General features: G+C 56.5%; 1 protein-coding gene across 1 annotated transcript in view; it reads right to left on the minus strand.

Annotated features, from left to right (window-relative positions):
• The window catches only part of SHB (SH2 domain containing adaptor protein B), a 135,907-nt gene that overhangs the window by 19,669 nt on the left and 100,792 nt on the right, over positions 1-15,446 (minus strand). Inside the window, exons 4-5 of the mRNA XM_043890832.1 lie at positions 11,069-11,240; positions 4,221-4,340 (exon numbers count right to left, since the gene is read on the minus strand). Of these exons, the coding sequence (XP_043746767.1) occupies positions 4,221-4,340; positions 11,069-11,240 (292 nt within the window). The remainder of the gene's footprint in view (positions 1-4,220; positions 4,341-11,068; positions 11,241-15,446) is intronic.

Below are 15,446 nucleotides of genomic sequence, written 5' to 3' on the forward strand. Positions count from 1 at the left end.
TCTTGAGGTCGGAATCTGGGCCACATTTGCAAGGTTGTTGCGCAGTTTGCCTGTGGGGATTTGAAAGCTGAAGGCACCTTTCGAGGCCTCCCTGGGGCTGTGTACCCTCAGGGCCTAAAGAGAGCTGGGCTGGGCCCAGGTCAAAGCAGCAGGGGCACCTCTGCTGCGGCCAGGAGGGTCGCTCTGTCTGTCCCCTTCCCAAGCATACGAGGAGGCCCTGGTTCTCCCTGCCTCCCAGCTGTAAACCCTCCAGCCTTTGAAGTCCTGTTTCCCTCATCTTGTCCTGATTCCTTTGCAAAAACTCATGAAACTAGAACTTGCAAAGAGTCATTCATACTCTGAAGTGCCTAAAGAACTCTTTTAATGAGGGTTTTTTTTTTAAATCCCTTTCTCCCACTGCTTGCCTTTCCAGACAGGAAACTGTGTAAGAGGGTGATGTTTTCTTGCCAGCTTCTAAAAGCTCGACCTTTTGCTTTCCCGAGGCTAGAGTGAGTGTGGCAGGGGTCACTGGTGTGTGCTGGCGGCCGATGGCCCAGTGCCCTGCTGGGTCAGGCTGGAGATGGGAAGACGGAGTGTTCTGCAGGAGGGGTTGAGGACAGTGTTGAAAAATGACGAGGCAGGACCTCTGTGCGACTGCTTCATGGTGGGGGCGGCTGCCATGGAGGGACGTGGGAAACTGAGGCAGGCAGGCACCGTGTGGATTACCGCGGGCGCAGGGAAACGTTTCTGGGGAAGGGGCACATGGGGGGCTGCTCGGCCTGGTCCAGGGATCCGACTGGTCCCCACAGTGGGACGCAGACACCATCTCTGTTGTCTGTGAGGTCACTTGCCGCTAGGTGGCTGGGTTGGTCATGAGTCTCCTCTGGGTCTTGGCCTCCCTGGCCACAAAGCCAAGGAACTGGACCAGCTGGGCGTCTAAGGTCACTAGAGGTTCGACACTGATGATGAGGGTGGTGATGCCTGCCCCGACCACCCCGTGGGGCTGTCCCGACACCAAGGTGCAGGATTTCTAAATTGTGAAGCACTGTGAGTACTCAGGGTGAGGTGGGCTTTAGGCATACTGATGGAAGCCTGAGGGTGGCCCCGTCACTAAGAACTGAGTCTCAGCTCCTCTGTGGGGCCTGAGCCCTGCCTAGGCTCTTCTGCATCTCCAGGGCTTTGCCTGGCGTGTCCCCTCCACCTGAGATGCCTACCAACTGTCCCATTCTAGGGAATACCTACCCTCTCCGTAAGGTTCAATGTACCTCTGCCCTGCGGCTTCTCCAGACCTTCTCATCCTTATGCCAGCTCCGGCCCCCAAACCCTCTGCAAGTAACAAGGCCCAGACTGGGAGCTCTGCTGCCTGGGCGAGACTGTCTTCACCTCTGCTCCCAACTCTGCCAAGGGATGGATGGATGAACTCTGTCCTCTGGGCTGGAGGGGTGGAGAGCCCTGTCCCCTGGGGCCACGCTCCCCCAAACTCTCTCTCTTCCCCAGAACACCCTCGCAGCAGGGCCCAAGGCTCACATGATAACATAGCTAGAATTCCAATGTCACTATGCCCTGCAATCCTGATAATGCCACTCCCCACCCCACCCCTGCCAGGAAGCCTTCAGCATCAGAGAGACCCCAAACCTCCATGGTGGCTGGCAAAGCTGGCACCTGCCCCAAGCAGCTGGGACGTTCAGTAACAAGGCAGTTCCACTTGGGGTTGAGATGATGAATGCCAGGTGTCTCTCCCTGGTTGGCAGCCTGGCTGGCTACTGGGGCTGCTCTGGAAAACAAGCCCAACTCCCCTTAGTAGATTGCCCTGGCCAGCCATGGACCGTCCAACCCTCCTCCCCACTTCTGGCCTCCTCTGAGGGAAAGCTGATCCGGTAAGACCACCCCTCTGGCGTTTGGGATCTAATGGCTCTAGACAGGCATGCAAAACTAAACCCTCTACTCGGCATCCGCGGGCAGAGAGCAGCCACCCAGACTGCACTTCCCGATAATGAGAGCAGACAGGACGGTGCAGGAAGACAAACCCGGGCTTGATGGCAGAGTGCTCTGACCCAGGTTCCAGCACAGGCCCCCCGAGCTGTGCCCGCGGTCTCCCCCACCTTCTCCTCTTGCCCGGGAGGTGCAGGGGATCTGGCCGCAGCAAGCCAGGGGAAATCCGGAGAGCCAGGGACACTGATGGGCCTCTCTGTCTACGCGGAGAACAGCACTGCCTCTCGTGTACAGGTGAGGACACTGAGGCTCAGAGAGGTGATGTGGCTGCCGAGGCCACGAGGTCGGGGAGTGGGAAAACCCGGCTCCCGGGCTGTATGCCTGTGACAGAGCAGGAGGGTCCGGGGAAGGGAGCAGTCCAGGGACGCAAAGGGAACTACGCCCTTAGAACCGCGACACACACTCTTCTGAAGACCACCTGTGAGCCAGCATTTGCGTCTGTCTGCAGGACGGATGGCGCTGGCTCAGGGTGCTGGGGAGCGGACCTTGCTGGTGTGAGCAGTTCCCACCCCCGGTTCCAGACTCCTCGTGTGCTCCCAGTGAATAAACAGAGGCGCCGGGTCCCTGCCACTCACAGCAGTGACTGGGCTGGAGTGGGGCGCCCCACCCCCTCCTCTGTGCCTTCAATCAGCCCTCCCGGGAAGACGCTTCCGGCCTGGTCCCAGATGACGGGATTCCAGGAAGAATGAAATACACTGAGGAGCTCAGAGACGGCCAGTGTGACGAGTGTGAGGAAGACCAGGGAGTGGGCAGTCTGTCCGGGTCAACAAGGAAGGATGGATGGTGACACGGAAGCCCATCTCTGATGTCACTCACCTCTCTCACCTCTTGCAGCCCAGAAAGGCACAGTTCACCTTGAGGTAGGAAGGTGAAGATCTGGAAGCATCACTCATGGACCTGGGTTGCTAGGTTACCTCGAACAGTGGGGGCGGGAAGAGGCAGCATGGAGCAGCGGGGAGTTCAACGCCCCCGGCCCTAGCAGCGGGGTGCACCCCTCCCCGGTTGCCCTCTCCCCGGGGCAGGGACAGCCCTTTGACTGTGGCTGCCACCAGCCCAGCTACAGGTTAGTGCACTGAATTCTCCTCGGCTGCAATAAAACCGGCCTGATTCTAAGCTGTCAGGCCTGATGGTGGAGAATGAAGTACCCATGTGCCGCTTGCCCTGAGTGCCCTCCCAGAGACTCAGAAATCCCCTTGACGTCCTCCCGGACAAGGCAGTTGTCCAGCTCCTGGTTGCACACCCCCAGTGATGAGACACTCACTACCTTCTGAGGCGGCTCTGATTCCTGATAGGCTTGAAGGGTTAGAGAACTGCGCCTCTCACTGACCTGGAATTCACCTGCCCATAACACCCCATCTACCACTTCTGCCCTGATGTCCTTGAGCGATGTGTGGCAGTCTGTGCTGGCTGAAGGACCTAGGTTTATATCTCAGTTCTGTCACTTAACTCTAAATCCTGCCTCTCTCCCAGCCTCACTTTTCCTATCTGTAAAATGGGTTTTAGTCAATCGGTCGAGTTCCATCCAGCAACAGCACTGAAGGATGAAACCCTCAATCAAAAAACCCTTTTCTTATTTCAGGGCCACCTACCCTGAAAGCAGCATCTTGTGGATCACAAAGACCCAACAGCTGACAAAGCAGCTGCAGGTGATCATGTCAGCAAGATTCTTCCTGGCTCTCCGTGGGGTTCCTTACAACCTTCGTGTGACACATAAAAGGGAGACTTTCCCAGACAGTAGCCAAGGACATAAGGAAAGGGTGGTTCTCACGGGGGCAGCAGGAGCAGAGGGGTGTCAAACACCCGGCCTTGAGTACTGACCCAGCCCCTGCGGGGCAGCCCTGGCCCGCCTCTGAGCCTCAGTTTCCTCATCTGCTCAAGAGGACAAGATGTTTCCCCTCAAAGGGCTGTTGTGAGGCTTGAAGGAGGGACGGGACACGCTAAGTGCTTCTACAGTCCCTGGCTCATGGCAGATGTGGAAGCTATTCTTGGATATTTAATGTAAATCCTAGGAAAATGCCCCTCCTCTTCAAGGGAGACAGAATTGGAGAATAAAAAAAAAAAAAAAAACAAAAAAAAAACCTCCTTTGTGTCCCAGGAGAATTAAATCAAATTGGAAAAGCAAGGCTTGAAATCACTCATGCTGGCAAGTTTCCCCGGGGGGACACCGGCGGGTCTTTCTGCCCGACAGCCGGGCCGGGTCGCACGTCGCGGGAGGCGGCCCTCGGCCGGGGGCGGCCGAGGTTACTCACTTCAGGGAGAGGGAGTAGTCGTGCCTGCTGGTCTGGCTGTTCCGGACAAGGTAGCTGCATTCCTTGCAGAGGCGCAGCAGGTTCTCAGCGTCGCCCCTGCTGATGGCCCCGTGATACCATCTGCGGAGGAGAGATGGGGTCAGAGCTCAGAAGGGATAGACCCCCCGGAACCCCTCTGCCCCGAGCAGGCTCAGCCCCGCTGGAGGGCAGCTGTGGGCGTCCTGGCCTCCTCGTCACTAGGCGGCGTCCCCGTCCTTGCCGACGTCCCGTGTGCGCTCGCTCACTAGACATCGGCAGAGTGCCGGCCGCGTGCAGGCCTCGGGGACAGGACGGTGAGCACACCCGGCCTCCACGCCGTGCATCACAGTCTAGTGTGGCTGCCACGAAGGACACGGAGCAGGGTGGCCTGGCTTGGAGCTGGCGGGAGGGACTGCTGTCTCAAGCAGCAGCGAGGGAAACCTTCTGCAGGGGTGACATTTCAGTATGGACCCGAAGGAGCTGAGGGAAGATGCCACAGAGGAGGAAGCTGGAATACAGCCTAGGTGGCAGAAGAAGGGCAGCGAGAGCAGGATGCCCGGCATGTTTTGGAAACAACAAGAAGGCCAGTGACAGCTAGAGTGAGGCAAGGGGGCGGTGTGGGTGCTGGGGCCCAAGAGGCCCCGTGGCAGGGCCGGGTTGGGGGCCTGGTGCATGAGGTGATGCGAGGACTCTGGTTTCTCTGAGAGACACGGGAGCCGTCAGAGGGCGCCGACAGGAGGGATGCGTGCCGGCTCTGCGACATCTGCGGGACCGAGGGCGGTGCTCGTCACTCAGGAGAGCAGGCGGTGGGGTGGGGTGGCCAAGCCAGTGCTCCCGCCAAGTGCATCTGGCATCGGCCGGGCACGTGGGGATCCCAGCGGTTCTGCTTCCAGGCAGCACGTGGTGAGCGGCAGAATCACATGGGAGGGGTGCCGTGGCAGACGCCTGGCTAAGGCCCCGAGTGCAGGACAAAAGGGGGACGTGGGTTTTCAAGATTGGAAGAGTTGAAGGTAAAATTTCAGCGGCAGAGTGAAGATCCTAGGACGCTGGTCAGCAGGTGTACTCAGAACAGGTCTCCGCTTACTTACATGACGGTCTCTGAGGGATCGGATCAGTGGGAAGGCCAGATGTGGTTAGGGAGGGAACCAGAGGTACCAGTGGTCAAGGACAGATCATGCTTTAGCCGTGGAGGCGCAGACCTGGCTCTGCCACTGAATGGCCGGGAGTCTGGGGCAAGAGGCTAAATCTGGGTGCACCTCAGTTTCCTAAGTTAAGTCACTCTATTGCTGTTTTGGGGTTGGGAAGATTAAACAGAATGATGCATTGAAGGGCTGATGGAAAGCCTGCAGTGGGGTGGGTTTCAGCAACTGGCAGCTACCAGCATCAGCCAAAAGAGAAGTGAACTTGTAGACAGCCAAAGGTCACTTCCCCAACTACCAGTATTTCAGGCTGCCGCTGTGTAGACTGCATTTTAATTTCGTACCTCCCCCAGGGGTACGGAGGAGCCTGCCTCCGGGACCTGGCCCAGGACTGCCCTGGGAACAGTACCCGTGAGAGTTCTGGGACAGACATCCTGCGTGGAGAAAAGCATCACACTGCCTTTCTCTGCACGTTCTGCCATTTATAAGGCAGTGTTCTAAACAGTTAGCAGCAGTGAAGATGACATAATTATAACCTAAAAAAAAAAAACCCCAACTCAACCAGCTCTAGGAAAGCAAGGACTGCAGAGTGAGACGTGAGTATCCCCGTCCAGGGAGCTTGTGACAGAGTCACTGATGGCCCCAGAGGTGACAGCTCACAGGTCAGACCCGAGGCTGGACATCTGGAGGGGGATTTGCCGAGGGAAAAGGCAAGGGGAAGTGTACACTGCAGACCCGCCTTCCTGTCTACACTTACACACAAATTAACAGGATGTGACGCTGGGAATTGCACGGGTTGCCATAATTAAAACATTCCCAGAGATGTGAAGGGCCAGTGTGTGTTTAAGAAAAGATACGTGAGTGTAACTGGGAGACGTGGTTAGACAAGGATGGAGCTGACTTTAGAGATGAGAGTCAACAGTTTTGCCAAGGTTGTTTTCCAGGAAGTTTCACCTGTGTAACACAGCCCCAGTGAGCTGACAAAATGCTGTTTTATTAGCCACGCAAGTTTCAGCTATTTGCAGCAGAGCCGTCCTCAGGGAAGGCCAAGAAGCGGTCTCCAGGGAGGCGCTGCCTGAGCCTGGCTCCCGGAGCACAGGCCACGTGGCGGTAAGGGAGGCAGTGGCAGATGGGCCTTGGGGGGCTCTGGATCCTCGTTAAGGGTGATCCCTGGTGGGTAAACAGAGTAAGTTGCTGGTTCCTTCCCCAGCTGCTCCAGCCATTCCACACGTAGAGAAAGGCAGGGAACTCGGGGTCGAGGATCAAAAGAGAAACAGGAGGAGTTGGGGAGAGAAGAGGCAAAGGACACTCAACTGGGGGATGGGGAGAGGGCAGCCTGTCAGGATGAGGATAATTACCAGGAGACAGGATGGGCCTGGCTGGTCCTCGGGGCTGGGGGGCAACCCCTGGGCCCAAGGAGGACCTGCCTGAACTGAAAAGAGAATCCAGGCAGGAGGCCATCTTGGGGACGCCTTGGACTTTGTAGAGCTGGCCACTCAGGCCTGAACCATGGGAATTAAGAAGACTCAACGATCGCCACCCAGTCCATCCAACACCCATGAGATCATCCAATTATTTACTCACCACTTACTATACCCTTGTTCTCAAAGGGCTGATGCAGGCAGATAGAGAGTCAACCAACAGATTCAGGAAACAATTTCAGATAGTGACAACTGCTATGTAGGAATACTGGGTTTGTGATAAGGCAGTGACTGGGGTCCGGGAGGTGCCGACTATGGAATGAATGGACGGGGGGCAACCCCGAGGAGGTGACATTTGACCTGAGAATCTGCACTGAGAAGAAGCCAATCATGTGAAGAGCCAAAGAAAACACATTCACTGCAGAGGCAGCAGCAAGTGCAGAGGTCCAGAAGTAGGAATGAGCTTGGGGTGTTCACGGAGCAAAAAGGCAGCCAGAATGGTCCAGTGCTGGACTGTGGGAAGTGGGACAGGATGAGGGTGAATGGGGGTGGGGGTGGAGGGGTGGGGGGGTGGTGGGGGCAGGGCCCAGTTCCCCGAGGCCGTGTGAGCCGCTGGAAGAAGTCTGATTTCATTGTAAGCAAAAGAAAATGCAATGAGAGTTTTAAATAGAGATGTTAAGAGATACTTGCTCTGGATGATTTTACAAAAGGTTAGCCAGGCTACCCTGAAGAATGGCCAGAGAGGAAGTGCAGCAGGAGACAGGCGAGGAGGCTCCTGCAGTGGTCCAGATGGGAGGACCCGAGATGACGGGAACGGATGGATTCGGGGTGTGTCTTGGATGGAAAACGGGCAGAGCTTCGTAACGCACTAGATGCTGGTGTGACGCCAACAAAGGCATCAAGATGACGTCAGGACTGTGGCTTGAGCAACATGGTAGATGTGATGCTGCTGGGGCGGGATGGGGAAGGTGGACAAGCTGGGGAGGAGCAGGTGTCCAGGAGATCAGGAGTCTGGTTTTGAACGTGTTAAATTTAAGACGCCCGTGCGTCAGCCAAGTGGAGATGCCAAGGAGGCAGCTGGCCGTAGGAGTTAGGAGTTCTGGGAGAGGTGTGGGCTGGGGATGACTCACCACCAGCATCCTGAGAGACTACCCAGGGAGAGCACGGAGCCCTGGACAGTCTAACCTCCAGGTCAGCTTGAGGTGAGGAGCCGGCGGGGAGGGCAGAGGAAAACTGGGAGCAGAGCGCGTCTTAGCAGGAGTGAGCCATTTACGGTGCTGGCTGCCACAGGGGCCAGAAGAGGTCAGCTGGTTACCCAGGCAGAAAAGGGAAGCAGATTGGGGTGGATGAGAGAACGGGAGGTGATGGAAGGCAGAGAGAACACGCTGACGGCTCTTTGGGGACTTCGTTCACCGAGGGGACAGCTGCCTATTCACTGAGCACCTATTACATGCCGGGCACCCATCTAGGCTCTGGGCACACAATGGTGACCTAGACAAGTTCCCGCCCTCATGGAGGTTACGTTCCCAACAGGGGCTGGAGCCAGATGGGGGTGTCTAGTCGAGATTTATTTATTTATTTGTTTTAAGAAGTTCATAAAGAAGGTGAGCGCCCAAGAATTGATGTTTTAGAACTGTGGTGCTGGAGAAGACTCTTGAAAGTCCCTTGGAGAGCAAGGAGATCAAACCAGTCCATCCTAAAGGAAATCAAGACTGAATATTTACGGAAGGACTGATGCTGAAACCGAAGCTCCAATACTTTAGCCACTTGATGCAAAGAGCTGACTCGTTGGAAAAAACCCTGCTGCTGGGAAAGATTGAGGGCAGGAGAAGGGGGTGACAGAGGATGAGATGGTTGGATGGCATCACTGATACAATGGACATGAGTTTGAGCAAGCTCCGGGAAATGGTGAAGAGAACAGCGAAGCCTGGTGTGCTGCAGGCCATGGGGTCGCAAAGAGTCGGACATGATGGAGCGACTGAACAATACTAAGAAGTTCATGACTAGGACACGTTTATGGTAATAATAATGCAGAACGGAGTGGGTGGTGGGCTGCCTCCAGGAGGCCGGGGAGGAGTCGCCTCTGAGTACCTGAGCAGCCTTTCCACTGTCCCAGGAGGGCCAGCGAGTAGTTTGGGTGCCTGGGCAGAAGCGTGACTACCCACCCCTGACAACCCTCTAAGACGGGGTGCATGCTCAGCATGCCCACCTTCCCTCTGCCCTGCACTAGGGTGGGGAGAAGTCGGGATTTGGAAGTGCCTACTAAATTCCGAGGTAGTATCAGCCCGGGTGGGATACAGTGAACTTCTCGGCCTGGGTCCTGGGTCCTCAGGCTCTGCTGGAAGTGGGATCTTACCTAAGCCCACCACCCTACTTCTTGGGTGATGAGGCAGGCCTCTAGCAGGCTGGAATAATCCCAGGGAGATGAGACGATGGGGAGGAAAAGCCAGCCACAGCTCTGGATTTGGCCGAGGGCCTTTTGGGTGGGAACGGGAAAGGAAAGGCAGACCTGCCCTCACGGGGCTCACGAAGTTCCGTCCGGGTGTGGGCAGAGAGGGGGCTGGGCCGCTGACCCCAGGCAGACCTGGGTCAGGATGCCTGCTGAATAGCTCCCAGGCGTCTCTGGATTATATTTTGTTTGTTGATTAAAAAGCACACAGTCTGATCAGAAATAAGCAAAACCTGCCACCCAATCTGTGTGGCTGGGAGACATAAGAGATTAACACAACACCTGCTGGGCGCCTCCCCCTCCCCCTCCACCCATGTGCGCGGTACAGTAGGCGCAGGGCTGCCACAAAGGAGGCTGCAGCGCATGCTTAAAAAGGGCACACAGGCTCATGACATCATTCGGGCATCCTGCTCAGCGAGGGAGCATTTCCTGTGAGGGATGCACTGCCGGCTACGGGAGCCCAGAATCCCCTGGGTGGAGACGAATATAGTACGTGATGCACTCGACGCGGTCTCACAAGGAACCCGCTGAGTGTCCGCTAATCTCCTGGCCTTCCTGAGTGCCTACTCTGTGCTGGCCATGTGCTCAGGGCGAGGGAAAATTGCATACAGGAGGGAAGTGAGAGGAAGGTGTGGGGTCGAGTCACAGAATTTGAATCCTGCCTCGGCACTCTGAGCCAGGAGATCCTGGCCGAGGCCCCACATCTCTTGGGGTCCCGGTTTTCTCACTTTGCAGGAAGATGACAACCCCACTTATCCCACTTTCACTTGTGAAGGGGGCGATACACCTGATGGCAGGAGCATGGGATCCAGGACGCACTCTGTTAAGTTTCTGGAGAAACTTACTTTAGGGCAGGTATGTGGAATGACGAGAAACTGAGAAAGCAGTCTGGGGGGCAATTCACAGAGCGAATTTGGCAGTTTGGGGAGGTGGGATTTTATCCTGGAGGCAATGGGGAGCCATGGAAGGTTTCAGAGCAGAGCAGGGACCCGAGACCAGAGCAGAGCAGGGACCCGAGACCCCAGCAGAGAAAGGAGACGACCACCTCGGTCAAGGGGATGGAGACAACACTGACCAGAGTATCACGGAGAAGCAGGGGGCAAGGGGCAGCAGGGGTGGGACTCGGACGCTGATTAAAGCTGGGAACTCTCTGGGGGAAACCCAAATCAAGAGTGCCAAGGTCTTGTCCAACTAAGATCAAGCAGATGTGGGGCAAAAAGATCACTCTTGCTATAAAATATAGCTAATAGGAAGCAGGATTTAGCATGTGTTATGTATGTGTTGGTCGTGTCCGACTCTTTCCAACCCCACGGACTGTAGCCTGCCAGGCTCCTCTGTCCATGGGATTCTCCAGTCCAGAGTACTGGAGTGGGTAGCTATTCTCTTCTCCAGGGGACCTTCCCAATCTAGGGATCGAACCCGGGTCCTATATGGCAGGCAGATTCTTTACCATCTGAGCTTCCAGGCATGTAGGGCAAAAACATCACTCCTGCTATATAATAAAGTTAATATGCAATCAGGCAGGAGGGTTTAATATACATTTAGCTTTTTAAAAGCTCACTTGCTGCATGATGAAACTAGAAAGGAGGATACGAAAGTAAGGAGAACACCATGTGGATGATCTCACTGTCCTTCCTACTAGCCATCCAAAGGCAGGCAGGTGATACAGAGGAGAAAGAGGAAGCACAGGGCCAGGAATCAGGAGAGGTGCGCTTTAACCCTGACCAGACAGACTTGACAGTGGCCTCGGCCTTCTATGAGCGTCGACAGGGACTCCGTGAACTGGCCCCCGAGACTGAGCTTCGCTCCCTGCGGACTTACATTTGCTTCTCCAGTGGCACGGCGGGATCCACTCTCTCTCCCAGGATCCCACAGAACTCAGGGCTCCCATGTTTGATGGGCTTGAAGCCGCCTCCGGGAGCCCGAAGCTGGCGCCGCCGGTCCCGGGAAGGCGAGGGGGATGACTGCCGCTTCTCACTGCCATTAAACTGGGCTGTGGGGGAGAGAGAAAGAGCATGGTTACCCAGTTACCCAGAGCTCAGCCCCACAAGTTACGGGCGGCACACAGTGGGGCCAGGAAATCAGCACAGCTGGTTGATGATTTACAGTTTGCAGGCAGAAGAGTTCTCGGCAACGAACAAACACGGCTCAAAGGCTGTGGGCTTCCTAGACCAGGATGTGAGGTGCCGTCCCAGTCAGATGGTGCAATCGAGGGGCTGGCTCAATCGACAGAGGCCACTGAGCTCAGGCTTATCCCCAAAGGAACCCTCCCGCAGCCCCTGTCCAAGGGGACACCGTACCCCCAGAGGGGCTCTGCTCCCTAGACAGTTGTCAGGGGCAAAGTTTTTCTTTATTTTGTGCCAAAAACCTGCCTCCAAGTGGCTCCTCTCCTCCTCCATTCTCCCATCCTCCCCCCAACCCAGGGCTGCACTGGCCACATCTGCCCCCTTTCTCCTGGGACAACCAGAGAGTTCCAATCGAGGGGTGTGTTGCATCACAGCCGTCTGCTCCTCTACACTCACCCCACTGCATGGGCCCTCCGCACAGCCAGCCCCTGGCGCAGAAGGTAAGGGGAGAGGCATGGAGCAAGGAACACGATCCAGGTGAGGCTGGAGCAGTGCCCAGCACGGTGGGATGGGCCCTCCAATGTGCCTTCCTTCCAGCCCTGGACCTGCAGGAGCATCCTTCACCCCATGGGCTGGGGAGGTACCTTTGGAGGGAAGGACCCTGGAGACACCCCACAAAGAGTGGAAAATACTGAGCTAAAACTGGAATTCCCAGGACACCCCTGGTGGTCCAGTGGCTAAGAATTCACCTTCCAATGCAGGGGATGCAGGTTTGATCCCTGGTCAGGGAACTAAGTTTCCCACATTCCTAGGGGCAACTAAGCCCGCATTCTGCAACTACTGAGCCCACGTGCTCGGGAGCCCCCGTGCCACAGTGAAAGAGCCTGCATACCGCAACTACATAAATAAGTATTTTAAAAACAAACAAACAAAATTGGAGTTGCCAGAAGTGTTGGTAGAGACCAGTAGTCCACCTTGCAAGTCATGACTCTGGGCTTCGGTTGCCTCTTCTGAAAACGAGGGATGACAACCGTACCCAACGCGTGGGGCAGTTGTGCGGAGTCTGCCAGGGGATGAATAGCCATCTCAGCAGAGCGCCTGGCGTGTGGTTAGTCTGTGTTCGGTCAATGCTATCACAAAGGCTTGCTTTCATTACTCTTATCATGCCTACTCAATGTGGACATGTACTACGTACTTCACAGAAGCTTCCGAACTGCCCTGAGTCCCCCTCTGAAGTTGGCCATGACCAGCTGTGTGCCTTGGCTAAGCCACTCCACTTCTCCGAAGCCCTATTTCCTACCGTACCGACTGCGTGGGAATCAGGTGAGGGACCACCTTTGATTGGCGCAGCATATACTAAGCGCCTAGTAAACCGGGCCAGGGCCTGCGGAACCGCGTACCCAGGGCCACGTCCAGCTACAGGCCCACAGACGCACAACGGTGGAAATCTCCCCAGCCCCAGCCAGCAAGCAAGGACGTGGCGAGCCGGCCTCCGACCCCAGCCACACAGCGATCAACCTCATGTTCACGGAAGGTGGTGGGAAGCTCCTGCCCTGACAGTGGTGATGTGCGGTCTACGGACCACCGAGGATGGTGAATGAACTTGTGGCGCGTCTCTGCCACGGAGCCAGATTACCCATCAGGGCGGCGAAGCATTTCCATCCCTCTGAGACAGGCTTCTCTATTAATCAGTACAGAAAACAGTGGGGAGGGAGGGCGGTTCCCGCCAACGGAAGGCTCAGGACAGGCTGGACCCACGTGCTTGGTCACTGTCATGACTGCCGCGGGGTCTGGCAGGCTGTCCCTTCCAGACTCATGTTCGCGTGGGCCAGGCGTGGTCCACAGTTGGGGAACAGCACTGAGCAGAACAGAAAGCCCCACTTCTGGAGTTCAGGGTCTGAGAGACAAGTAAAGTCAATCAGACCCACAGCACACCAGCTGGAGCTAAGTGCTCTGGAGGAGAGGCCAGCAGGACAAGGCAGGCCTCTCAGAGGACAGCATCTGAATAAACGCCTGCAGGAAGGGGGCCGAGCAGCGTGGACGGCTGGGGGAAGGACACTCTGGAGAGAAGGAAGAACAGATTCCAGGCCCTTGACTTCAGGCATGGGCTGAGAGTGACAGAGAAACAACACAGCCCAGGGGAACGGGAGCGGATTGCACTGGGTGGGATTTGAGGCCCAGGGGAGTGGGAGGGAGCAGGGCTGTGTGGTTGGGGGTTTTGTGGACCCTGGGAAGGACTTCGGTTTTATTTTGAGAGAAATGAAGAGCCATTCTGACTTTTGATTCTGAAGTCAGAAAGCTGAAAGCTTCTGGGAAAGCGTTTGACCTGGTACTCTTTAACAGGACTGCTGGGCTGAAAAGGGACGGAGGGTGTGGGTCTAGGGGAACTCTCCATAATTTCATCTCAATTTTGCTGTGAACCTAAGACGACTCTTAAAAAAACAAAAGTGTTAATTAAAAAGAGAGAGAGTGAGATGGACAAGGAGCAAGGCCGAGCAGTGAGGAAGCTCCTGGAGCACATGCTGGCATTGGAGAGGTGGGTGGAAGTGACTGAGAATCGGACTTGTGTATGTCTTCAGATGGAGGGAGAGAGAGACAGAGGGTCAATCACTACCGGCTTTCGGCCTGAGCGCTGGAGGATGAGGCTGGCCAGTCCAGGTGAAGAAGGCCAAGCCCCAACCTCCAGACGCCCACAGCCTATGATGCCAGGGCTGGGGGCAGAGTGGGGGCCCGCCTGGGGGCTCCCTGCCCTCGTCTCTGGCTACAGTTCTGTCCTGTGTCCAACCACGGGGACAGGCAGCCAGGTGGCAATGATCTCAAGGCCCTTCTAGGGGACAGGTCCTGGGGTTGGATGTCTGAGAAACAAACATCCTCCTCCATCCGGCTGATGAGCTGAGCTTTCAGTGGTGATAAAGGGGTGATGTTCAGAGCTGGGGCCCCCACACCCATGTCATCACGGGCCTTCCCCCAGCTTCGCAGCAGCCCAGCTCCCCAGTCAGAACTCGCAGGGAACCCACCAGCCCTCGGGGCAGCCGGTAAAATGGGGTGCATGTCCTGGGAGGGGGTGTGAGGGAGAGGTGAAGCAGGTTCTGACCTGAGGCACCTAACTTGCAGAGCCCTGGATGGGTGACCTTGGGTAGGGGCAAGCGCTGGGATCAGGTAGACAGGTGAGGGCCTGGTCACCTTTCTAAGGAGCTGGGACTTGACCCTATGCGTGGGTTGAATCAAGGAATGCCATCCTTCAGACTGGGCTTTAAAGACCTCTCTGACTGCTGACGGAGAGAGGGTTTAGGGGTGACTCTGGAGGCAGAGAGGTAGGGAAGGTGATGGAGGCTGAATCCCTCAGTGATGACAGGGATGAGGGAGGGAGGTGACCCCAACAGGACTTGACTACTCGCGGGGCAAGTCCGGGAAGACCCCTGTGCAGCACCGCACTGCGATGGAGACGGGGGCGCAGCGGGAGGCGGGGTCGGGGAGAACGGCGCCAGTGTGCACTTCCCCATGAAGCCTCCCGTCGGCTACCTTTCTGGTTTTGGGGAATGGAGAGAATGGAGACAGGACAGCGCAGCAGGCCTCTGGCCCCAGGCGGTGAACGGTGCCCCCGGGGGCAGCACGGTGGGGGTGTGGGAAGGGGTAGGTGGGAGACGAGGTTCTGGGCTCAGTTCTGCCCCAGGCAGATAAGAGGGAGAGACCAGATGAACTGTAAGGCACTTTCGCCTCGGTCAATCTGGGTGCTCGAAATCTGGGAATTTCTGCCAGCATAAAATCCTACTACACACCCCCTGGCGCAGAAGGTAAGGGGAGAGGCATGGAGCAAGGAACACGATCACGGAAGGAACGCAGGTTCTCAAGACCAACGACCCGGCAACCTGTCTAGTCTCAGGTCTCGCCACGCCGCCTCCCAGGCTCTGTTCTTTGTGTGAATCATCAGGACTTTTGCCTTTCTCCTCGTCCACCTGCCTGACTCCACGTGTTCTTTAGGAGTCATCTCTTCCAGGAAGCCGTCCCTGGCTCCACCCCTTTCTCAGACTCACCCTGATCTCAGCCTCAGTTCAGTTCAGTTCAGTCGCTCAGTCACGTCTGACTCTGCGATTCCACGAACCGCAGCACGCCAGGCCTCCCTGTCCATCACC

This window comes from Cervus elaphus, chromosome 29 (genome assembly GCF_910594005.1).
Source record: "Cervus elaphus chromosome 29, mCerEla1.1, whole genome shotgun sequence".
NCBI lineage: Eukaryota > Metazoa > Chordata > Mammalia > Artiodactyla > Cervidae > Cervus > Cervus elaphus.